Genomic DNA, 24182 nt, shown 5'->3' on the forward strand with positions numbered 1-24182 from the left:
GTTAGATATTCAATGTGATAAGCCTGACACACTTCTCAAACGAAAGAGCAGAACTACATGGCAATACAATCATTTTGTACTTAACTATAATATTGTATAGTTTGGTGTAGTTTGTGCTAGGAATTGGTAATGATGGTATATGGCCCGAAAACTGAACCCTGCATTGCAACAACAATGACAGTTTTCAAGGTACATATCAATGCTCAAACAGTAACACAGGAATATCAAGGCAGTGTTCCAAACAATCTGCCAAGGCCATGCTTAATCGAGCACAGGCAAGAGTACATAAACCTCAGAAATTTGATTTTCTGTAAAATTCTAGTAGGTATATTGTGGCCAACATATTTTCTTGAATAAACTAATGGCATTGACAAAAGAAGCGTGTAGCTCCCATTTTGCCAAGTATTCTCCATTTTCACCAAAACAAGACCATTGTGTAGCCCCAACCTTTGGCTCTTCGCATCTCAAATTGTTATTTTTGACTATTCTTCAGTCACCTGGATGTCCATGGGTTTTGCGGCTTATACTTATGCACAGATCAGTGTGATGACTGAGGCAATGTATAGTAGAAATCTTTGAAATACAACCAGAAAACTAACTCACAGATTCAGTTGGCCTTGTGCCCTGTAATGGAGCGTAGCTGACTCTGTACTGCTGAACAGGCCCAGGAGCAGCCTGCCACCGCACGTTCAAGGAGTTTGGTGTAGGATTATAGACATTGATGTTTTTGGCCACTCCTCTTTCCACTGAAACAACAGAAATTGATATAGGATTTGGTAATACACACACATTTTAAGCTTTCATTTCCACTGGTGCATGCAATTAAATGTTTTATGACATCAGCCCACCAAAGAGGTACAAAGTAGACCCCTGTTTACGTGTGTGACTTCACCTCTGAGTTATGATGAGCTTTTGATGGATGCAGTGTTCTACTAATGCTTCAATTTTAGGCAAGATAGACATGGGGCTATTAAGACACGGAAGGCATAGATGAAAGTATACGCATTACTCTTTTGAGGCGAGTGGGCATTTTCTGTTTCTGTTTCAGACAGACAGCTTTTGTCCAGATGAGATCAGTGAATACATTACATTAGAGTCTAACCATTGACTATTTTCCCCAAACAAGATCACCTTTGGAAGACTGTTTATATTGTCCCTCTGGGACACTCACTTTTTATTGTTCTGTCACTTTTTCATAGTGAACTGCACCGTCTGCACTGCATTTCAAATATACAGAGCATGTGTTGAATGAATACATGTATTTGTGTCATCAACAAGTAGATTTGGTATATTTTTTGTATGCTGAAATCAGATCTTATATGAATTGGGACTCACCATTGGAGGCCCCTATGTCCTAAAACTAATGTGCAATATTCAGCAGAAGTGATATTTAAGTAGACATTGCTCCTTTATTCTAATCATGTTGCAAGGCATAACAAGTAAATGTTCACCAATTCGGCATTTTGATCAATAGTGCCTTAGGGAAAACACATTTTTCAATATTATTTATGTGTTTTTTAATAGAATGAACAAATATTCATTTTAGGTCAAGCCTACTAAACTGTGCATGTGCCGCCTGTTGCGAGGCATAGTGTGGCTTACCAAGAACATAGAGGGACTTGGAGCTCACCCATTGGTTATCATTGCTTGGCTTTCCTTGTCACTCTTATTTGCCTGGTTCATATTCACATCAATTTCTTTGACTGGCTGGCACTGCTGCATCCATTGCTTGATTTAAAAAGCACTACTTCTTTCTTTCGTGTGAAACACTCCATAAAGTGCTTGTGTTTTTGTGCTGTCTCCCTCATATATGACTTCCCCCTGCACTCCATGATGCTCTCTGTTGCCTGTTTCTCCCCGACGCCTCCCTTTTGCACTCGCCAGTGTGCTTGTCCCCATTGCTGCCCAATACCGAGGCCCTCTGTATTGCTTTTCCCCAAGCCACATGCTGCTTTTTCTCTGGCTCTCCCCCTGCTCCCTCCTTTTGCATCCCCTCTAACCTTCCCTCTTGGTGCTTTCATGTTTGCTCCCATGTTGCTTCAGCCTCCCCATCCATCCTCCCCCTGTTGCTTCATTATATGATCACCGCTTCCTTATGTTCCTTTGCTATTCCCCCACCATGCCCCATGTTGCTTCCACTCCCCCGCACACCCGCTTTGAAAAATAAATATATCTGCTTGTGTTATTTTCTTTTTAAATTAAAAAAGACAGAATTGCTTGTTTTAAAAACAGGTTGATAACTAAAAAGAAATAAAAACGGCCATGTCATTTTGTAGGCATGTGCATGCTTGGAGCAAATGCCTACAAAATCATGCAGGCAGACGCATCAAAAGCCTGCAGCGTGACTAAAAACAATTCACAAAGCCAATAGGTCAAAAAGGCATGAGTTATTGGCTTTGCAGATGTTTGTTTCAAGAGGGTGCCTTCAAGTAATGGTAGTCACTTACATGTTTTTCCAGTGTCTGACATAAGCCCGCCATCTCCTTCTGCGTAAACGGGAAGCACGGTCACTTTGTAGAGCGTGTCAGACTGAAGATTCCGAAGCACAATGGAGTTTGTATTCCCCGCTACGGTAGCCTGAATAGGTGTAGAAAACACACTATGACCTATTTTTATACTAAAATCAACTTTAGAATCTGAGAAGTTCACAACAAACACAACAACAGAGAAAAGTGATGCCAATATAAAGAGACAATAAGGAAACATTGTTTTTACTTTTATATAAATTGAAGTAACAATTTTACAATCCATTGTTTTACTGATTACCAACACAACATTTTCCAAAGGTTCTCATTAAATAGGGACTCATATTAAAACTTCTAGGAGAGACAAGGGTGTGTTTTTTAAAGTATATGTAATGAAAATATCAACAGCATCATCAATTATAAAACGAGGGAAAGGGAACTAACTTAAAGGAGTCAGAAAAGCAGTGAATTTCAGACTTCCCTAATAACAATTATGAAGCATTGCATTACAGGTTTGAATACTTCACCACTGAAGCACGGGCCACCTTTCCTACTTTGAGTTTCAATAGTCAGAAAGTCAATGATCAGAGGAGGCATCTAAATGAGAGGCCAAAGATTACAGACGCACAGTGTTGGTGAACATGAAAACGAAAGGCATTGTTTAACTTGTATGGGGAGTAGCTGTAATTCTGGTCGAAATAACCAACATTTTCAATTGAACCTTGAAATTCCGTGAAGTATTATAGATGAATGTAAAAAGAAGGAGCCTGAGTTGAATTCTTTATGAGAGGATAAATAAGGAATTAAAGTTGGCAGAGATCATACAGGTATTAAATTCATTTTTGCATTGGTTGAATAAATTATGCGGAGAATTTGCAAAACCTGCACACAAATGCATTTGAGGGATATTGGAATGATCTTTACAAGCCTTGTGATCATTTTTCAAAACCAGACCTTTCTTTTCTATGGCTACCATGGTTCTCTACCACCATACACACATACTGACATACATGTGTTGATTGTGTCCTTCTAGTTACTTGCATGCAGAGCATGTCGTCAAGCCATTGGCACTGTAAATGACAATGATTTTTATCAAAAATTAAAAGGTATTGTCATTAACAATATCAACAGTCCAAAGTCCTGCAAAAGCAATACCCATTGAATCATTGAATTGCAGAGCATGGTGTCCCTGAACCAGGCGCCGTGCTCTGTATTAAAGTTTAATAAATAATTAATAAATAAACAAACAGAGTGCATTGTCCCTGAAGTGAGCACTGCGCTCAGTATTAAAGTTAAAAAAAATAATAATAAACAGAGCGTGGTGTCCCTGAAGAGAGCACCGCGCTCAACATCAAAGTTTAAACATTACAACTTAAACTGAGCGCGGTGTCCCTGCTTGCAAATACATAAAAAAGCAGCTGCCATTGTCACCATCAGTGTCAATAAACAAAATAGTGCTCACTCACTAAAAATGCGGACCGTGCCACAAGCAAAGTAAAAGGTCCATTCCTTATGGGGGTAACAAATGCAGACAAGGCGGTACCAAGGAGGAACTAACAAGCCTATTTACTAATCAGAAACTAGCATTTAAGAAGGACGATGGTACAAGCCAATGACAAATATGGGTGGAGAGTGGGCGGGGCTTCCACTGCATACTCTATTACAGCATGCCTCGCAGATGCGAGCAGCACATGCGCGCTGCGGCTAGGCTCGACCTAAAAATTGTTGCTATATTTATGCTGTTGCAGGTTATATTAGGCTAACAAACCTATCATGTTGAGTAAAGTATTATTTAAGGACTTCAAATATTTCCCACCTATCCAGCGTCTGAACTGGACAGGGAGGACATTCTCAAATTAATTTTAGAATTAATTTACATACATATACGCAAAATTAGACCATGGTGTATCATGTCCTGCATACAATTTTTCTTCCACTGAACCTCTGTTAGGTATCCTTTCTGTAGGCAGTAAGGTAAGCAGAGTGTTTTATATTTCTCAAAAAAATATCAATAGGTACAGAATTACTCTGCAGAGTTTTGTATAACTTTTGCCTTGGCTCATTTGGTATTGTTTTACCGAGTGCAGCTCTCAGTACTGAGACATCCCTCCCTCCTCTTATTCTCAAAGTTTTTTTTTGTAAAGAAGCTATCTTTGTTATACAGATCTTTTATCTTTTGATAAATTATAAAATACATTTTCATGTCTCAGCTACAGATAGCTGAAGGCTGGCCTACTACTGATTTGACAAAACTGTTTGTTTTATTTTGCATTCAGCACTTCATGGTAGTGCCTGTGTTTCCTTGCCCCATCCTGCACCTTCGTGGTTCACTCTCCTCCCCTTCCCTCACTCCCTGATGCTGCCTATCTCATTGGTTCTTCCTCTCCTTTTCTGTTTCATTTTTTTTAATAGGCTGGCAGGAGCAAAAAGCTACTGGGTTTCACAGCCCTTTAGAACAGTGACATATAGCTTTTCCAATGCGTGTTTCTTTTAATAAGGTTGTTTGGGTTTTGCTGCCCTCATTTATTAGTTTGTAAAGTAAATATTAAAAGTTTTTACAAGCTTATCACTTACTCAATTACAGGCGGATAGGGCTCTATATTTGTCCATTATCTATCAGAAGAGCTGCTTCTTTTTGTACTATTTTGGTTCTGAGTGTTCGGTCCAGATGGAAGACCCTACCATATTCCATTGCCGATGTTGGTGATTATGGTACCCATTCAATTGCTATGGGTTGGTTGTGCGTAGGTGAAAGCAGTGGTAGCACGTCCTTTTATTTTGAAAAAATGAAACCATTCCAATTTGATGACTGTTTATGTATGGATTTCCATATAGATTGCTTCATCATTCTTCAATGCGCTGTTTACCTGTTTCACCGGTTAGTCTGTCGTTTAACATCTGGTACTTACCAAAAAAATAGTGACAATTGTAATAATGCGTTCACAACCAACACAATATTTAATTTCCATGCTCATCTATGCGAAGAAATATGAATAGTTACCATTTCTTCGATGCCACCGGTAACCGGAACGTATAGGACCTTGTACTGACGGACGTTTCCTTCAGCATGTTCCCAACGGACATTGAGAGTGCTTGTAGTTGGGTCATACACCCGGAGGTTTTTGACTGTGCTGAGAGGTTCTGAAACATATTGCACCCATTTTAACCACAATAATGTTCCATGCATTTACTACATATAGTTGACGTGGTTTGACTGTCACAATGAACAGGGTGCTTAAAAAACACAAAATCAATGCTGAAACGACAGTGCTTACATTAAAACACTAAACTGGGCGTATAGGTTAACAGGCATTTACAGTAGACAATGAAAACAGGAAAACACTGTGGAGCATACATTGTTAGGCCTTGTGTAGAAAGGGGTCAGGAAATATTGAGACCTTTAGCGCATCTTATAAATACCTTCAATTTTGAGCTTTACTCTTAAAAATTAGGAACCATGGGCCACATGTACGAAAGTTTGAAATAGCGAGTTCCTAATTGCGATTTCCTGTGAATCGCAATTAGGAAATCACTATTTCACATGTATGAACCTCCTTTGAGTTCCACTTGCGATTCCCAGTGGATCGCAAATAGACCTACCTCATGAATATTAATGAGGTAGGTCTCGGTTTGTGACCCATTGGGAATCACTACAATCACAGGGATTGTGGCATGCTGGGGTCAGCAGACCACCATGTCGGCAATTGCTTTCGAATAAAGCAATCTTCTTTTTTGAAATGCAGCCCGTATTTCTTAAAGGAAAACAGAATGTGTTTAAAAAAAAATTACAACTTTTCTCTTCATTTTTTAAGAGTAGGCAGTGGTCCGTGCGACCACTGCCTCCTCTTAAAAAATGTTTTTAAAAACAATCACAAAGGGGAAGGTCCCCTTCAGATTTGCAGATAAGTTACCACCAATTTGAAATTGGCATTATATTGCAATTGTTTTATGACCACATTTCGATCGTCAAACATTCAAATATACCATTGCGACAAGGTATTAGGGAGGGATGCCTGAAAACACGCCCGTTCCTAATACTGAATCGCAAACCCAATTTGTGATTCAGTAACAGATTACTAAATCGCAAAAAGGGCTGTCTACATCCCAAAAACCCTTTTATGTATTCGCAAACGGGCCAATTCTGTGAATTGGTCCGTTTATGACCGATATAAAGGTTTGTACATGTGGCCTTATATGCGAAATTTGTATTTTATACCCTGAATTCAGCATGTAACAGAATTTACCTTATTTCTTAATTTTTTACCAAGGTTTTATCTGTCAAAAATTATTAGGGAGAAATTGTGTATGTTTCAGTCCTGTCCCAAAAGGAGTTTGAGCATGATTCGGAATCTCCCGCATGAGTAATCAACTCTTTAGTGTATGAAAACCCTTGATTCATTTTGCCAGTAATAAATACGAAAGCCATTTTGAGTTGGCAAATCCTATGATTTGCCGAATCACAAGCTTTGTGACCACAAAGTGACTTTGTGGTATGTTTTAAACACATACCAAACTGCAAATAGGAAAAGGCATTGAAGGAGCGTTGCCTTTTTAATAATTGTAATTGTTTATGGTATGTGTTAATGGTAGCAAATCATTCATCAGATACTGACGCCCCCAGGAGATAGTAACTGATACGCAAAGGAGAAGGTGCCTAAGAAAACTTCCTTTTGTGAATCGCCTCAGGTAGCCAACACTTTATTTTTTAAAAAGCGTTACGAGTACCTTTAAGGAACTGGGGCTGATTGAAAAAAAGAGTTTCCTGTTTGAGTTGCAAACACAGGGATAGTGGTCTGCTGTTCCTGGCAGGCTGTCATCTCTGTGTTTGGAGCCAATCATGGGATTTGCAAATAACAACCTGTCTAATTGATATATTCATTAGGGAGGTCACGCTGTCCCCCTATGTATAACAATGTTGATACATGACCAATGAGTACATAGGTCACACTGAAAAATCAGAGACTGGTTGCAAAAAGTTGAGCGTAGTTTGCAACTACTTTTTGCTACAAGTCTTTTCGTGCATTTGGCCTTTACTTCTGTGCTTTAGAGTGAAATGGCTCAGCATCTTCCTTAGACAACGAAAGGTCTCTATGTGCATATCTGCATTCATGCATAAACAAGCATTTTCAATGCAATAGGTCTGGCATTTATTAGAGTTTGAGCTATTGGCATTGTAAATGACAATGCTTTTTATTTATGTGTTGTTTTTAAAACAGATAACTAAAAGGCATTGTCATTTACAATGCCAATAGCTTAAACTCTTGCAAATGTGAGACCTATTCCATTGCAAATGTGTACTTATCTAGTATTGCCGCTCCTGTGAAGGGGTCAGTGGAATCCTGTGATCGTGTAGCGCAGTTTTTTTCGGATAAGGTGGAAAAAATCTACTCCTCCTTTCCGGCGGAGGCCAGAGTGGGACGCGGGACCGATGAGGCTCCTATAAAATTTAAAGGGACTGAGAATCTTATTTCCTTTGGCATTCCCCCTCAGGATCTCCTAGTCAAAATAGCAGCTAAAATTAAATTGGGCTCCCCTAATGATCCCGCGCCTGCAAAAATATTAAGAAAAAGCGTGGAGATCTTGGAACCCCACATTCACCATCTGCTAGAACTTTCCTTTGGTTCAGGCACGGTTCCGAAAGCTTGGAAAGAGGCTATGGTTCTCCCTCTCAAAAAAAAAACTAATATCAGCATAGAGCAACTTGATAACCTGCGTCCTATTTCTCTTCTCCCCTACTTCGCTAAAATCGCGGAGCAAGTCGTCAATATACAACTGACAGACCATATTGAGACTTACAAACTGCTTCACCCCACCCAATCGGATTTTCGGGCGTCCTATTCTACTGAATCTGCCCTGCTTCTGTTGACTGAAATTATACGGAAGTTCGTGGATGAAGGTCAGACAGCAGCACTTATTCTATTAGATTTAAGTGCTGCTTTTGACACTGTAGCACATCACACCTTGCTGCAGTGTCTAAAAAACGGTGGCCTGGCAGGTAAAGCTCTGAAGTGGCTGGAGTCATTCCTATATAATTGCAGTTTTCAAGTAGCTCAGGGGCCATACCGGTCCGAAGACATCAGGCTGAAACAGGGGGTGCCACAAGGGTCCAGTTAGAGCCCTGTTCTCTTTAATCTTTATGTGGTGCCAGTAGCAGAGATTACTGAGAAATTTGGGGTGCAAGTTGTGTCCTACGCTGACGACACTCAACTTGTCGTGTCTCTTGCACAATCAGATGAGACAGCAGCCAGTAACTTTTCTGCTTGTTTGCAGGAAGTAGCTGCCTGGATGGCTGATAACTGTTTGAAATTAAACGGCAGTAAGACAGAGGTGCTGATTGTGGGGAAAGCACCTTCGGTGTAGACGTAGGCGTGGTGGCCGCAGGTGCTGGGACCACAACCCACTCCCAGCGAACAAGTCAGAAACTTGGGAATCTGGCTACATAGTAAAATCTCCTTTGAGTACCATTCAAGGCGAGTGGCAGGCCGGTGTTTTGGTATCTTGAGGAGCATGAGGAAGACACTTGACCTGCTGCCCACTACAGCTAGGAAAACCCTTGTCCATGCTCTCATTACATCTAGGCTGGGCTATAGGAATGCCCTGTATTTGGGAGCTAATAGCAGGTGCATTACTCAGCTACAGCGTATACAGAACGCAGCGGCCCGTCTGGTCTTGATGCTGCCCAAAAGAGCATCATCCAAGAAAGCTCTAGAAACATTGCACTGGCTTCCGATTAAGGAACGGGTGCTGTTCAAAACCCTGTTGATCAGTCATCGCATCATTTAAGGGAAAGGGCCTATTTATCTTCTCAATCTGTTGAACCCTTACACTCCCTCGCGTCAACTGAGATCCAGTGGTATGGGGCTGGTTAAGGCTCCCAAGATCAGAAGAGCCCGGATAGGTGGGCGATCTTTCCGTGTTCAGGCAGCCCAACATTGGAACAGACTCCCACCTAGTCTGCGGCTGGAGACCTCGGAATTGGTGTTTCGTAAACAACTGAAAACATTTATTTTTCCTTCAGGGTAGAGGGGGGTGGTGCCCCTCTGTTAGGACAGAGATAGAGGGACTTGTTACTCTTAACTTTTGCTACCCGTATCATAGCGCGGGGACACACTGGCCTTAGGGTAACCAGGCGCTTTAAAAAATGTCTTATTGTTACTTTAAAAATTTAACCAGTATTTACTATCGTACAAATTAAGCACTGGCCTGTGTGGTACAAGTGCCCATGTAGAGAGGAACCCTAGAAGGAGAAAGCTTCAATCCTGTCTGTGCCAGGTTAGAAGGTTTTCAGGGCACCATTCAGGCAGATCCTGACCCTGGCACAGTGGACTTTGTTGGGAAGCCAGAAGACCCTATCCTGGGTTTTCGTGCCCTCTAAAAGACCATTCATTTATTCATTCATCCATGCTGCTCATGAGTCCATTGAACTCATGAAGCCTGTAAGGATGCAGAGGTCTGGCAGGAACCAGTACATATCTAATGCTTGATTCCATGTGCCAGTGGACCCACAGGCAGGCACCATTACCAGGTGGACCCAACTAGAGGACAGGTGGATTCTTGGTCCCATATTGTTTCACCGCAGCAGATGTTGGCATCCTCCCCACCCCCCTCACAACAGTCTGGCTAGAACTAAGAAGGAGAAATTCAGGAACCATCTGCTTTGGCAGTTTATTTTTATTTCCTCAAGTCTGAATGTTTACCAACCCGAATGCCACTGACTCCTCGAGAGACACGGGCAGAGAGCGGGTAGTGATGTGAGGAGAGAGACAGGGTGCAGACACCCGAGTCATGGTTAGACATGCCAGTGGCGGGCAGTGATCTCACAAGAGACAGGCAGAGAGCGGGTAGTGATGTGAGGAGAGAGACAGGGTGCAGACACCCGAGTCATGGTTAGACATGCCAGTGGCGGGCAGTGATCTCACAAGAGACAGGCAGGGAGCGGATAGTGGTGTGAGGAGAGAGGCAGGGAACGGATAGTGATGTGGGGAGAGAGGTAGCCTGCGGCCACCTTGAGTCACGAATCCGATTAGACAGTCAGGGGGTGGGAGTGATCTCACAAAAGAAAAGATGGACACTGTTTTTATGAGAGACAAGCAGGGAGAGAATAGTAATGTGAAGAAAGAGAGACAGTATGTGGACACCTGAGCCAACGTTAGACAGACAGGTGCATGGCAGTGATCTCAAAAGAGAGAAGATGGACAATGACTTCACCAGAGACAGGCAGAGAGTGAATAGTGTTGTGAAGAGAGAGGGACAGGATGCAGACCCTTTAGTCATGGGACAGTCAGATGGCGGGTAGTGATCTCACATGAGACAGGCAGGGAACGGATAGTGGTGTGAGGAGAAAGGCTGGGAGCGGGAAGTGGTGTGTTGAGACAGGCAGGGAGTGGGTAGTGATGTGAAGAGAGAGAGAGACAGGCTGCGGACACCCGAGTCACGGGACAGTCAGATGGCGGGCAGTTATCTCACAAGAGACAGGCAGGCAACGGGTAGTGGTGTGAGGAGAGAGGCTGGGAGCGGGTGTGAGAACGTGGCTCTATATATACTGAACCAAAGTAAGGTACAGTGTATATAGCGACCACCAACCCCAGATGTATAACAGAGGTTAAAGTCAGGGCTGACATTACTCTCAAAAGTGGTAGGTTGGTCGAGCAGTAATGCAGTACCAGAGGACAGTGTAAAGCATTTGATGTACACACTCAGTCAGCAAAAGGTTTCACACACTCAAGGACTGAACTCCAGGCCAATTGTTTTTTTATCCCAAGATATAATAGTTTTATTTTTAGAACCAACAGGTATAAAAATATACTTCTCTCAATAATGAGTGATCTCAGATAATTACTTTGCAGAAAGTGACTGACTTTGTAAACACAATAAGTACAGGGGTTGCAGTAGGCAACACAGTTCTAAGCACAATTTAGCATTGAGCTCAATGGGTTTTTCTACACAATTACAGTTGATTACTTTGTATATTACTTTTGTAATTCCAGGACTGGATCCTAGATTCAGTCCAGGGGTCTATGCTGAGAACAGTTTAGTAAAAACGTTTTGGTTATTGCAAGGATTTTTAAGAAATAAAAAGGTATTTTAAAAGTTCACACTTCGAAACTTTTCAGTGAATATTTGGCAATGTTATCCAATGGGAGAAAATTCAGGTTACCGGTAAAGTATGTTCTCCTTACTTTTGTAATCCAGTACTGGGCTCCTAGGTCCAGCACTGGAACCTCTACTTAAGACAGGTAAGTAATTACGTTTCAGTAGGTGGTACGATTTTTAAGAAATATTTCAAGTGTTCAAAAGTAGACAGAAGAAATTTCATTGAAAAGCAGACAATGGATTCCTATGGAGAAAATTCAGGTTACTAGTAAACCCGGTTAGGATTACTTTTGCGGTTCAATACTGGGCTACAAGGTACAGTACGGGCTTCTCTCCTGTTCACAGGTGAGTACTTCGGAATTCAGTATTGGGTTGATTTTATAGGAATATTTTAGAGTTTCAAAACTTTACACTTAGAAGATTTTTCGAGTCAAACCAGTCAATGTTATCCAACGGCAGGTAAGTGAGTTACCGGTTTCCAGGTGAGTACTCGACTGGTGAAGTTCAGATTCTGGGCATAGACTATGGGGTCCCCCAGGGTCAGGTAAGTATAGTTGGTTCACCCTCAGCGGCATGGGGCAGCCGGGTGCAGAGGTAGTTAGGCCCAATGTTATCCAATGAGAGGCAGGGGGTCTTCGGTTGGTTGGCTACTGGCTAGCAGGCCACGCGGCTGTGGGAGCTGGGCTCCTGGTCACTTGCTCAGGGCAAAAGGGGAAGTAGGATAGTGCACAGGGTGCAGGGGCAGAGGCACTCGGGCGGCTGGGTGCAGGGTGCTTTTGAGCCATCGGGCGCTCAATGTTATTCAAAGGGAAAGGTAACAAGTGAACAAAGGCTGCAGGCTCGGGGACGGTGATTCTTCAGGTGCGACCACCACTTTGAGAGGTAAGTTGGGATCTTGGAGAAGAGATAGGTACCCCAAAGATCTGCTCCTCTCCGGTGGGAGGGGTGCAGGAGCCTAGCTATGATTGGGCAGGGCTCCCCATCTTCAAGATGGCCGGAGCCTGGGGTCGTGCTTCACCTCGCCTCTCCCACCGGAGGGGTGGGGTTGGCACAGGCTGGAACACCCCCCTTCCTGACGTAGGGTTTCCCGCCAGTCTTCCCGCCAGAGTGGGGATCATAACCAGTGGGGTCCAGTTGCTGGGCCCAGCATATGGTCTGGAGAAGCTCACAGAGGTGGCAGGCCTTTGAAGCTTCCCCCTGCCCAGCATAGGGGAGGAGACCTAGCACCTCGCCCAGGATGTGCATTGTTGCAGGCCCAGGAGAGTGGGGGGCTCTCCACCCAGGGGTCCAGCAACATGTCTCCTGTGGGGCAGCCTAGGCAGCCTCTCAGTCCAGACGTGGATTGTAGGTTAGGTTTCAGGGGGCATCTCTAAGATTCCCTGTGGTGCATTTTAAATTACATTTCACACTGGCATTAGTGGGGGTTTAATGTGCTGAGAAGTTTGATACCAAACTTCTCAGTCTTCAGTGGGGTCATCATGGTGCTGTGGTGTTCGTAATGTCGACCTCCCAGCACCATATACTCTTAATGGCAGCACTGTACTTACAGTGCTCAGGAATGGCCCTGCGGTGTAGGGGCACAGGGCTCATGCACCTGTGCCCACACCACTGGCATAGGGCACCCAGCTACAGTGGTGACTGAGGTATGCCAGGGCAGCGGGTCTTGTGGGCATGGCACACAGTGATGTGTGCCATGTCGACTCTTTGTTTAGTTCTGTACTTAGACACTCAGCCTGCAAAGGCAGTGTGTGGGTGCCAGGGTGCAGGGCCCCTAAGGGTGGCACCATAAGTGCTGCAGCCCTTAGGGGTCTTCTCTGGTCACCATGCCCTGGGTACCTAGGGTACCATTTACTAGGGGCTGACAGGTGGGCAGAGATGCCAATTGGGTTTTAGGTTCAACACAGTTTTAGGGAAGGGACACAGGCCCTGGGTATCTAGTTGGCAGGATCCCAGGGCACACTCAGTCAAAGCACATCAGCAGTTCAGCAAAAAGTAGGGGCATACCAATACAAGAAAGATGGCACTTTCTCACACAGGGTAGCGGTGTGTGGAGACAGGCAGGGAGCGGGTAGTGATGTGAAGAGAGAGAGACAGGCTGCAGACACCCCAGTCACGGGACAGTCAGATGGCGGGCAGTGATCTCACAAGAGGCAGGCAGGGAACGGATAGTGGTGTGAGGAGACAAGCAGGGAGTGGATAGTGGTGTGAGGAGAGAGGGAGGGAGCGGATAGTGATGCGAGGAGAGAGCCAGGTAGCAGATAGTGATGTGAGGAGAGAGAGAGGCTGTGGACACCAGAGTCATGGTTAGACAGTTGGGAGGCTGTTAGTGATCTCACAAGATGGACACTGACTTCACCAGCGACAGGCCAGGATTGGGCAGAGAAGAGAGGGAAGTTGCGGCCACCAGGGTCAAGATTAGACCGTCAGGTGGAGGCAGTGATTTCACAAGAGACTCGTTGGACACTCAATGCACGAGAGACAGGCAGGGGAACACACACAGATGTCACCAGAGGCGCGGGGTTGGCGTTAATGTTTGAACAGAAACAGCTCCCGGGATGGGCATTGGATAAGGATGCTGTTACACGAGACAGCCTGGGAGACGAGAGAGGTGGTCTCCTAGACACCCCATGTGCTCCACTACCCCCAATCTTAATGAAATGAGTGCATTCCAATAGACCACGCTGCTGACCTCTGCCAAGGCCATATTAAGTCACATTTTTTAGGGCGGGTGGGGGGGCTGAATCCCTTATTCCTACCCACTTGTAATGGGTCTGAACTTCTGGGTCATCCCCGCTCCACAAGTCCCCACAAGGTACTCATGGGTAAGGCAGTCTCCTTTAGGGAGCAAGGCGTAGGGGGAAGAACTCTCCCCCTTACTCCAACCCTTCATGCACCCTTCCCCCCTCGCACACTACTGTTGTGCCCATCTCTGATATCCAACCCCCTACACATCCAAGCCCCTCCCCCTCGCGGTTTCAGAGAGTCAGTCTTCTTGGTGGGGTGGAGGATGGGGGCGAAGACTTACCCAACCCCCATCAGAGGCTGCCAAGAAATGCCGCTCTCCAGAGCATGTGGCCAGGCTGGCGGTGACCGTGAACTTGGCCCCATCCACCTGGGCCGCGTCGGCGAGCTCGAGACCTGGCAGCCCCCCACTGCCTTTCCCCCCTCCGTCCTCCAGACACCCTGTACTTCAGAGAACGAGAGACTGAGGGGGCAGGGGCAAATGTGACACGTACAAGGGGGGAGGAAATGAAGAAATGAGCAGAACAAAGGCGAAAAAGGAGCGCGAGGGAGAAAGAAGTGAAAATAAGGCAAAACAACTAAAAGTAATAGAAATAAAGCAAAGTATGCAGGTGAATCAGAGATGAAAGGCACGGAACGGAAACAGATGCCAACACTGCCCCCCTGGCATGTCAGCGGCCGAGCCCTCGGGTGGAGAAAGAGCTGGTCACAGTGTGAGGAAGAAACCAACCTGGCAGGAAAGGTGCAGAGAAGCAGACTCCCAGGACGGTAGAGAGAAAGCAATGACACGAGAAAGAATGAAAGAAGATGGGATATCAGAAAAAAGGGAGAAGTCAAAGGAAAGAACAAGGGTAAAGAGGAGAAACAAAAATGAGTAAAGACGCAGGAAAGAGGGGGACAAATAGGACATTAAAAACGGAATAGAGAAAAACAGAGGCAATGAAAGGAACTAAGAAAAACCAGCCCCTGGAGCAATCTTTAGAAAGATGAACAAGCCGGTTGAAAGTGGCTCCGAACAAAACACAGCTTCCCCGTGAAATTGATCCAATGAAAAAAAAAAGCCTGCGAGTGGTGTGCGCGCGCACGCCACTGTGATGCATATGTTTTCAATTATCGCGCTCGTGTCTGGGCACGATAATTGAAAACATATGGGCTTTGGCGCGTAACAGACACTAACAGGCTATAGACGGAGCAGCGCGACCGCCTATGGCCTATTGCGTGTTCTGTTACAAAACAACACGCACACCAAGCCCAATCAGAAAGGACCATAGGAAAAACACACGCACAAGCGTGTTAATTTCCAGGGTCCATTTCTGAGACCCAGACAAAAGGACTCTCGTGGCGCAAACACTGCTGCGCAGTGTAACGACAGGCGCAAGACCTAAAAAGCACTCCATACCTGAGGCCAAGATGTATTCTGAAAATGTACGCAGCACTTTTTTAATGTGCATTTTAGAGCTTGAAGGTTGTATAAATCAGCCCACATGTTTATATTTGAACCATATTTTCTCCCTGGAGGTGGAAGGTGTGAGCCTCTGCTCTGCCTTCTATCATTGGGGCCTTGGAATGTCAGTATAGACAGTAGACAGGCAGCGTGCAGGGAGTGAGCCTAGCCAGAGTTATTTATGACATTTCGCAGCCGCTGAAATTTAAAATGCTGTCCTTACTCGTCTTTCCTCTGCCTGTCATCCGCCCTCCTTCCCCGTCAGCATAAATAGACGACACGGTAATGGTGTATGGGGTATCAGCCTGTAACTTCCGTAGAACCACGGTGTTCTGCTTTCCATCTACTGTAGTCTGGAATAAAAGAAAGACAATACAGTATATTAAATACGTCAGGAATGCAACGCTGCAATATATATTACTCATACTTTGATTGGTTCCTAACTTTTTTCCCATTCAGTGTACTAAGCCAGCCGCAGTTTTAGCTGCCAGCTACTTATGGCTTGTTGTCCACTTTTACTGAGTGCATAAGTCACAGATTTCCATGACAGTCTAGTTTTTTTATTCTAAAAAAAAAATGAAAGGTCTGTAAACACGTCCACTGTACGGTTATGTGAATCAGATATCTATCAAGATGTGCTATATAAGGAGTACACACATTACAAAAACTTTAAAAACTACAAAACGTTTCCTGCTCTGAATCAATAACATAAACCTGGTATTAGAGTCCAACGCACATTCAGCGCTTGCTTTGCATTTGAAGTGTGAGATACTTCATAACTATCCCAGTTAAAGTAACCTTCTCATTCATCCATAGAGCAGTTGCATAAATGGAAGATGGGCGAACTGTGTGCTTGGTCCATGGGTTGGACTCGTCTGTGTGCTTTAAAACTCCTCTCCAGTAAGAAGCGGTGAATTCATTTTTATGGGCACTCACTCATTTGTTTTTAACCATCAGACAGTCTGCACTCTGAAGACAAAATCTCAAACAGCTAAACAAATTTACATCTGCTGCATCCATTGCAAATGTGACCATTAATTGAGTACATTTTGACTGTTCTTAAGTGCACACCGAATGTCTGTCCTTCGCTCCCTCCTTTATTACTAAACTCGACATCATGAACTTTACTTCACTATACTATTTTTGACGAGCTCTCTATCAACCTATGATCAGGGCCTATATGCTATACCAAAAACTAAAATAAATAGATAAAAAAATATTGAATATAGACCATCATCTAAATAGACAAAGAGATGAATTTTCTGGGTGGTTTTGCTAGTTTGTTTATCCCCTGTGCCTTTGAAGCGCTAACAGGTGATGAAGGAGGAGCCAGCAGGTGATGCAATGTGCAAGGCATCTAGTGTCAGAGGGGCAGTGGTGTCCGGCAGCCATGGGGTTTGTATAACAGCCAGTGCAGCTTACCTTTCGTGCTCCAGCCGCAATATTAGTAACTTCAGGCCCGACACCAAAATACTCTGGCTAGTGAGTCAGGGCCTTGAAAACTCCTAGGAGACATTGAGATATTATGGCACAATCCCCGAGGTGGTGGCAGCTTGGCCGCATCAACCCTCGGTGAGTAAACTTATTGCAACAGCCAGACCATAGGTGAGCAAAGGTGGCCACAAGTGTGCGTAGTATACCCTGCATTTGTGTGTGTAAATACATCTCGCCTTGCTTTCCTGCCTGAGTTTATCTGAGCCTGAGTCTGAGTCTGGAGGAGGCTTGAGGTCAAAAGAGGCCCCAGAAACAGTGAAGTCTTGGAAAAGTTTAGATGCGGCCCTTCAGAGAGGAGGTATTGTTGAGGCATTGTAGGTGTGGTGAGCATGAGCTCACTGTAGTGCTTTTAGTCAGTTTGAATATTTACTTGCCTACCGTGGGCCCCCTAATTACCCTCTTTTTCTTTGTGTCCCTGAAGTAGACTCTGAATTCCCCTACTGATGGTACTCAACATTTGAGATCGAAATCGTAAACCTTTCAGACAAATATGAAAGAAAAGTGACCACTGAAACCCCAGTCAGAATAACAGCGTTGGGAGATATATGTCACACTGCAATGATTTCATGAAAAGATAATGTGCTTCAATAAACCTAATAACTTTTTTAAATCTGACCCCATTTGCTCTCTCTGACAGATTTAAGCAAGATATAATGGCTTGCCAGATCTCATGCAGGCAAAGCTTTACCATTAAGCTCACATGGCACCACCCTGAATAAGGATTACATTTTATATTACCTTAATTATTTTTGCAAGAGTTGTGTTTTGCAGCTTGAGGCTACAATATCTAGTGTCTGGGAGTTCAAAGAAAAGTGTACAATGATTTAATAAGTTTAATGGAATGAGATGTTGAAACAGTAGTGTAATTACAGGAAACGCCCATCGTCAGCAAGCAACTGTCCAACAGATTGAGAAAGATTGGATTAATTAATTTTAAGACAAGTTGAAAGCCTTCCAGCACTTAGCAATATAAGCATTGGCTCTTGTTATGTCTTTCTTATCAGCACTTATTTGTAAATTCAAGAGTAAACCCCGTGTTTCCACTATAAATTAATTCTTACCAATCTCTGTCGGCTGCTTCAGGGCGAATTATGTCAGACAACACCCTCCAATCAAAAGACATTGACAGAGATAAATATGACTGCACCCCTTCAAGCATTGGGAAGCTCAGATAACCTATTGCTTGCAGGCAGAGGTTTGCAATTTGAAGCCCAGAAATGTCCACTAATTTAGTCAAACCCTGTCTGTGGCATGCAAAGTTCCTATATGGTCTATATATTTTAATTTGTCAGTTAACTGGTATTGAAGCATCCCTTGACTGCTTTTAGGTCCAGCTATTTCTTGCTGGCTGGGACACATCGAAGCCAGACAGAATCTATTGTCCTAGATAGGATGAGTACAATACACTTGCCCGATAACCAGTGATCATCTTTGGGTAGCTTGGCACAGAGCAGTCAGGCTTAACCTCAGTGTCAAAGTGTAAAGTGTCGGCACCATACCACCCTCGCAACACACTGCATACTCGACCAATTACACTAAACACATTATGTATAAAACACTGGTGTTTGTATTACACAAACATTAAAATCAAAACAACATACAAGTTGGAAATATACTTTACAGTTATATGCAATTACCAAACTCTTGCATTAGCAGTAGAACAGCATGAACATATATGTACCAGTCATGGATATTCACTTGCCCAGTTATCCCCTCAGTCCTGTAAGCAACATAAACCCATGTGCATACTTCCCCGGGGTGTTCACATTCCAAGCAATTCCCTCCTACATCAAAAGCAACAACAAAGAGCCATATAAGTAGACTGTCCAGAGGTATTCGACTTTCCAGCTAACACATTGGGCATTGTTATTCCACCTCTCAAATCGGCTATCATCGTTCCTATCCTTAAAAAACCTGGTGCTGACCCCTCCGCTCTTGTCAACTACCGCCCCATCTCATTATTTCCCTTCTTGGGGAAGGTATTGGAGTGCCATGTGACCAGAGCACTCAGTACCTTTGTGGAGGAGAACAGGGTGTTAGCCCCCCGTCAGGCTGGTTTCCGCCCGCACACTCCACGGAGTCCGTGGTGCTATCGGTCCTCGACAACCTCCGAGAGGGCATGGACACTAACCACCCCCAGGCCCTGGTTCTCCTCGACCTCTCCGCCGCCTTTGACACGGTTGACTACTCCATCTTACTTTCCCGTGTCAGGGCGGCGGGGATTGGAGGCTCGGCCTTGGTCTGGCTGTCCTCCTTCTTGAGGGACCGCACCCAGACAGTGCGCCTGGGCGACTTCTCGGCGAACTTCCGCGAAGTACAATGCGGGGTCCCCCAGGGATCCTCCCTTCCCCTCTTTTATTTAATTTGTACATTGCCCCTCTCATTTTTGCCCTTCAACAAATGGAGGTCTCCGTCTATAACTATGCGGATGACCTTCAGCTTATTTTTTACCTTGTCCCCATCCCCTGAGTCCATGATTAACTTCCAGTCTGTTATGACCTTTATCCGGGACTGGATGAATTACAACCACCTGAAGTTAAACTCAGACAAAACTGAGCTGGTTTTGACAGGTGGTTGCTCCAGTTCCTGGACCGCTCTCTTCTGGCCCCCTTCTCCATCTTCCTCTGTAAAAACTCTTGGGATTAAGTTGAATGACCAACTCACTCTGCACTCCCAAGTCAGTCTAGTGGTGTCCTATCCTTTCCTCCCACTCCGCACCATCCGCAAAGTTTCTCGTTGTTTTTCTCTCTCTGCCCTCAAGCTCATAGTCCTGGCGATGGTAATATCTCACCTAGACTATGGCAACTCCCTATATTGTGGCATGCCCGCTTATAGTATGCGACGATTACAGCTGGTCCAAAACCAGGCTGCCCGCCTGGTTTACAACTTGGCCAAATCCCATCACGTCACTCCCCTTCTCAACTCCTTACACTGGCTCCCTATCAGAGAACAAGCTCAGTTCAAGATGGGCTGCATTACTGTTCAGGCCCGGGTCGGCGCAGCCCCTGCCTTCATCTCTTCGGAAATTAAATCCTACGCCCCTGCCAGGGAACTGCGTTCATCCTCCCAACAACTGTTGACAGTTCCCCGCTTAAGCGCAAAAAGTGGGGAAGCACGAAATTTTCTACACTTGCCCCTGCCTTTTGGAACTCTCTCCCCGCTCACCTCAGATCTTCCATTTAATATTCACACTTCCGAAAGGCGCTAAAAACGTTTCTTTTCTCACAAGCCTTTTTATCATAACTGTTTTATTCTTTGCCTCCTCTCGATCTTCCTGTCCCCCTGGGTTCAGTACTCTATAGCGCCATGAAACGCCAGGTGAACGTGCGCTCTATAAATATTTTAAACTCAAACACACATTAGCATTAAACACAACATTCTCAATATCTCATACACCATTCGTTTGTAATGGTCAAGCAATCACAGGTTTTGATTTGCCTCTTGATCCACCCCCTTCAGCTGCTCAAACCACTCCAGCCAATGATACACGTTGCGCCCGCTGGCAACACTTTGATTAGATTGTCAAGACCACCTTAAGCGGAAGGAAACCATTTAGTGTTCTCGCCCATCCAGACTAAGTTCTCAGGCACCCAGAAGCACCTTCACGAGTGAAGGATCACTATCTTTCCCCCGTAGGCAAAAGATAGACACTAGACACTGGCGTGCTTCAAAATAGAGAAATGTTATCCCTCCAGTGGAGCTGCATGCTGCAGCAGGCAGGCAGCAGTGGGTGCACACAAGGCACAATGAGACCCTTAGGGTCCAGTCATGATATTCTAAACAAAAGAGTGGTTCCAGAGAGAGGGAGACGGCAAGTTTGGAGGGATGCCTTGATGTCAGGCACTGTCATCCTCCTGATCTGGAGGCTGGAAACAGTCCAGTCCAGAAGACTCAGCAAACTTCCCCCAAAACCCCTTGGACACCACTCGCTAGTGCGAGCAAGCACATGTTTCTGGTTGTAAGTGGGGGCCCTCTCACTCAGCAAACTTTACCCACACTCCTCGTACTCCTCATGTTCGGGCACCCCAAGTGGGCTGCTGATCTTTCCAGTCCTCTGCACTGTGTGATTACGGCATACGTCGGGTGGTCCTTGTCTCAAACAATGATCACTTCCTCCACACACTGTGTGGTCCTTATGATCTTGTCGAAATGGAGACAACCTTTCTGTCCCTCGGATCACATGGACAGGAAACCAGCCAACTTGCCTTTGGAGAGTTTTTAAGGACCTTGACCACAGCAGTTGGCAATTATTTTATTTATTTATCGCATTTATAAAGCGCATGAATCGCCCCACGTGGGGCATCTCCGCGCTGAGGTTCAGCGATACAGCATGAAGGGAAAGAGAAGTTAAAAGAGATGGGTCTTGAGCTTCTTTCTGAATTTCAAATTTCAAATAGTTGTCATTCAGGCGAAGATCCAACGGTAAGTTGTTCCATAGAGAAGGGGCTATATAAGAAAAGGATGTTCCTTCTAATCTAGCTAGTTTAACTCTCGGCACTACCAGTAGGCCTTTGCCCTCAGACCGAAGTGTTCGAGTAGGAGTGTATTTGATAAGTTTTTCTGACAGGTAGGTGGGGGCCAACTGATTGAGGCCTTTAAATACAAGGCAACACACTTTAAACTGGATTCTCTTACGATTTGGAAGCCAATGTAAATTATGTAATAGTGGAAGAGAAGGAGTAAGCCTAGGGGCACTGGTTATCAGGCGTGCCGCAGTGTTTTGCACTACCTGGAAACTTTGTAGATCAGAGTCCCTAGCCGAAATCAGCAGAGCGTTACCATAGTCCAAACGGGTAAGAACCAAGGCATGGATTAGTGTTTTGCGGGTACCAATTGGGAGAAAGTGAAACATTTTGCGGAGCAGGTTCAGAGAATAGAAGCAAGATTTTTTGGTGTCTGCTATGTGGTCTGCTAGATTGAGGTCATTATTTATTAAAACCCCAAGGTTTTTGACAACTGTCTTTGAAGTGGGAGCGGTGCCCAATTCTTCTGGCCACCAACTAGGAGACCACCCCGTAACAGCCTCCTTGAAAAGCATGATTTCTGTTTTTCCTGCGTTTAATTGCAGGAAATTGATCTTCATCCAGGATAATATTACTTTCATGCCTTCTAGGAACGTATTCTGACTGTTAAGGGTGTTTTTGTTAAATGAAAAAATCAACTGGGTATCGTCCGCGTAGGAAATTGGGGAAAACCCAATTTTCCTGAGAAGAGCTCACAAAGGGGCAACGTATACATTAAATAAAGATGGGCTAAGACAGGAGCCCTGAGGGACTCCCTTCGTGACCTGTCTAGTCTTAGATTTAAAAGGGCCTAGGTTTACAGTTTGAGTCCTATCCGTCAAGAAATCTTGTACCCAATTCAAGGCCATATTTTGGACACCAATAATGTGCAGTCTTTCTAACAATATTTGGTGAGAAATAGTGTCGAATTAGCTGCAGGTCAGCAAAAGTAATAGTCCACTTCCAAGAGCATGACAAGCCCCAGGCCTCCACAAGGCTGCGGAGAATACAGTTGTCGTGCCTCCTGTCCCAATAGTTCCCGTTGTTGATGTTCCAGAATCAAAGCAGCATAGTATGGTTCCAAACCCTCAAGCGTCTCTAACTCCTGAGGACAGAGCCCCAGTATACCCACAATGGCCTTTGAAGAACAGATCAGATCAAAAGGCCACCTTTGAAATGCACAGGTCCTCTCTAAATTCTGTCCTGTCTGCCATCCTACCCTGGGAGGATTGATTAGTATCTTTAGTAGGGCTAAGACCCTGCTCCTTTGAAATGCAGGTGCCAATTCCACCCCCTCTTATCTTTGCCAGTGGTCTGCAGTTTCCCTTGAGCCCCTAGTTTATAGCTGCATATCAGAAATGCACAGATGTAACAGTACCCCCAAACCCCCAGATGTGAAGTAGAGACAGGCTGGCAGGCACACAGAGCAACAAGCATCAAAATACCCACTTCCCAAAAGTGGTATTTCCACGTTAGTAATGGCAAATCCCCTTGCACCACCAGAGATGATTTCCCATTACTAACTCATCAATATCAAACACTATAATGTATGTAGGAAATACAACTCAATAACCTTTACACAAATCCCTCATGCCAATCCAACGTGAAGCTGGTCCTACTGTACCAAACACACCATTTGGTGCCATTCACTGCCAGTGGAGGTAGCACACACATTCACATGCCATACCTCTTCCTGACACTGCACCCTGCCCTCAGGGAATACTCCGATATAGTGAGAGACATGCAGAAGTAGCTTTTTAAATATCTAAACCAAGGAACAGTACCCTGCGTACAAAGACCCGCAAGGGCAACCCAGTTGCACGTTTCAAGAGCTACCTCCATGGATGGCACAAACAGTGCTGCAGGCCCACGGAGGAGCATTTGAGTAACATGCCCTAAGTATATTTCTTACCCCTAGACAAGGAACTGACAGACAACTCAAATCAGCTAATCATGTATACACCGATTACCCATATATATATATAACAAACGCAGCGTTTTGGCACCGAATGGAAGTCAAAAGCGCTCAAAGTTCTGAGGAAAGCATGTAGATCAGCGAAAACCAGAAGGGGCAAAAGCAAAAAGTTGAGGGAACGCACCCAAGAAAGGACCATTTCCAACAACTGCAAAAAACTTTCACAGGTAATGAATGAGCTATTTTTTGTGTTCTATGTAAGATTTGTAGGACAGCGAAAAATCGTTTAAACTTTGAACACAGTCAACATCCAAAATATTCTGGATTGCTTGTGCTTCCCTCTCTGTAAGGGCTGCGGAAGGAACAGGTTTATCAGGAAAGTTTGCACTTGTTGGATCATCCAGGGACCAGGTTAAAAAGGTTGATCCCTAACCCCAACAATTTTATGAAGATTATGTATCCACAGTAAGTCATACAACGGATTAGTAAAGATAAGGGATAATTTCACCCACAAAACATTTTAGCTC

At 44.6% G+C, this 24182-nt stretch overlaps 1 protein-coding gene across 2 annotated transcripts in view; it reads right to left on the reverse strand.

Annotated features, from left to right (window-relative positions):
- COL12A1 (collagen type XII alpha 1 chain) overlaps positions 1-24182 on the reverse strand; it is a 358581-nt gene that overhangs the window by 134737 nt on the left and 199662 nt on the right. For both annotated transcript variants that reach the window (XM_086926511.1, XM_086926512.1), the window contains 4 exons: positions 15968-16097; positions 5467-5606; positions 2448-2577; positions 604-746 (listed from right to left, as the gene is read on the reverse strand). In XM_086926511.1, coding sequence (XP_086782637.1) covers positions 604-746; positions 2448-2577; positions 5467-5606; positions 15968-16097 — 543 coding nt within the window. The remainder of the gene's footprint in view (positions 1-603; positions 747-2447; positions 2578-5466; positions 5607-15967; positions 16098-24182) is intronic.

This window comes from Lissotriton vulgaris, chromosome 6, assembly GCF_964263255.1.
Source record: "Lissotriton vulgaris chromosome 6, aLisVul1.2, whole genome shotgun sequence".
Taxonomy (NCBI): domain Eukaryota; kingdom Metazoa; phylum Chordata; class Amphibia; order Caudata; family Salamandridae; genus Lissotriton; species Lissotriton vulgaris.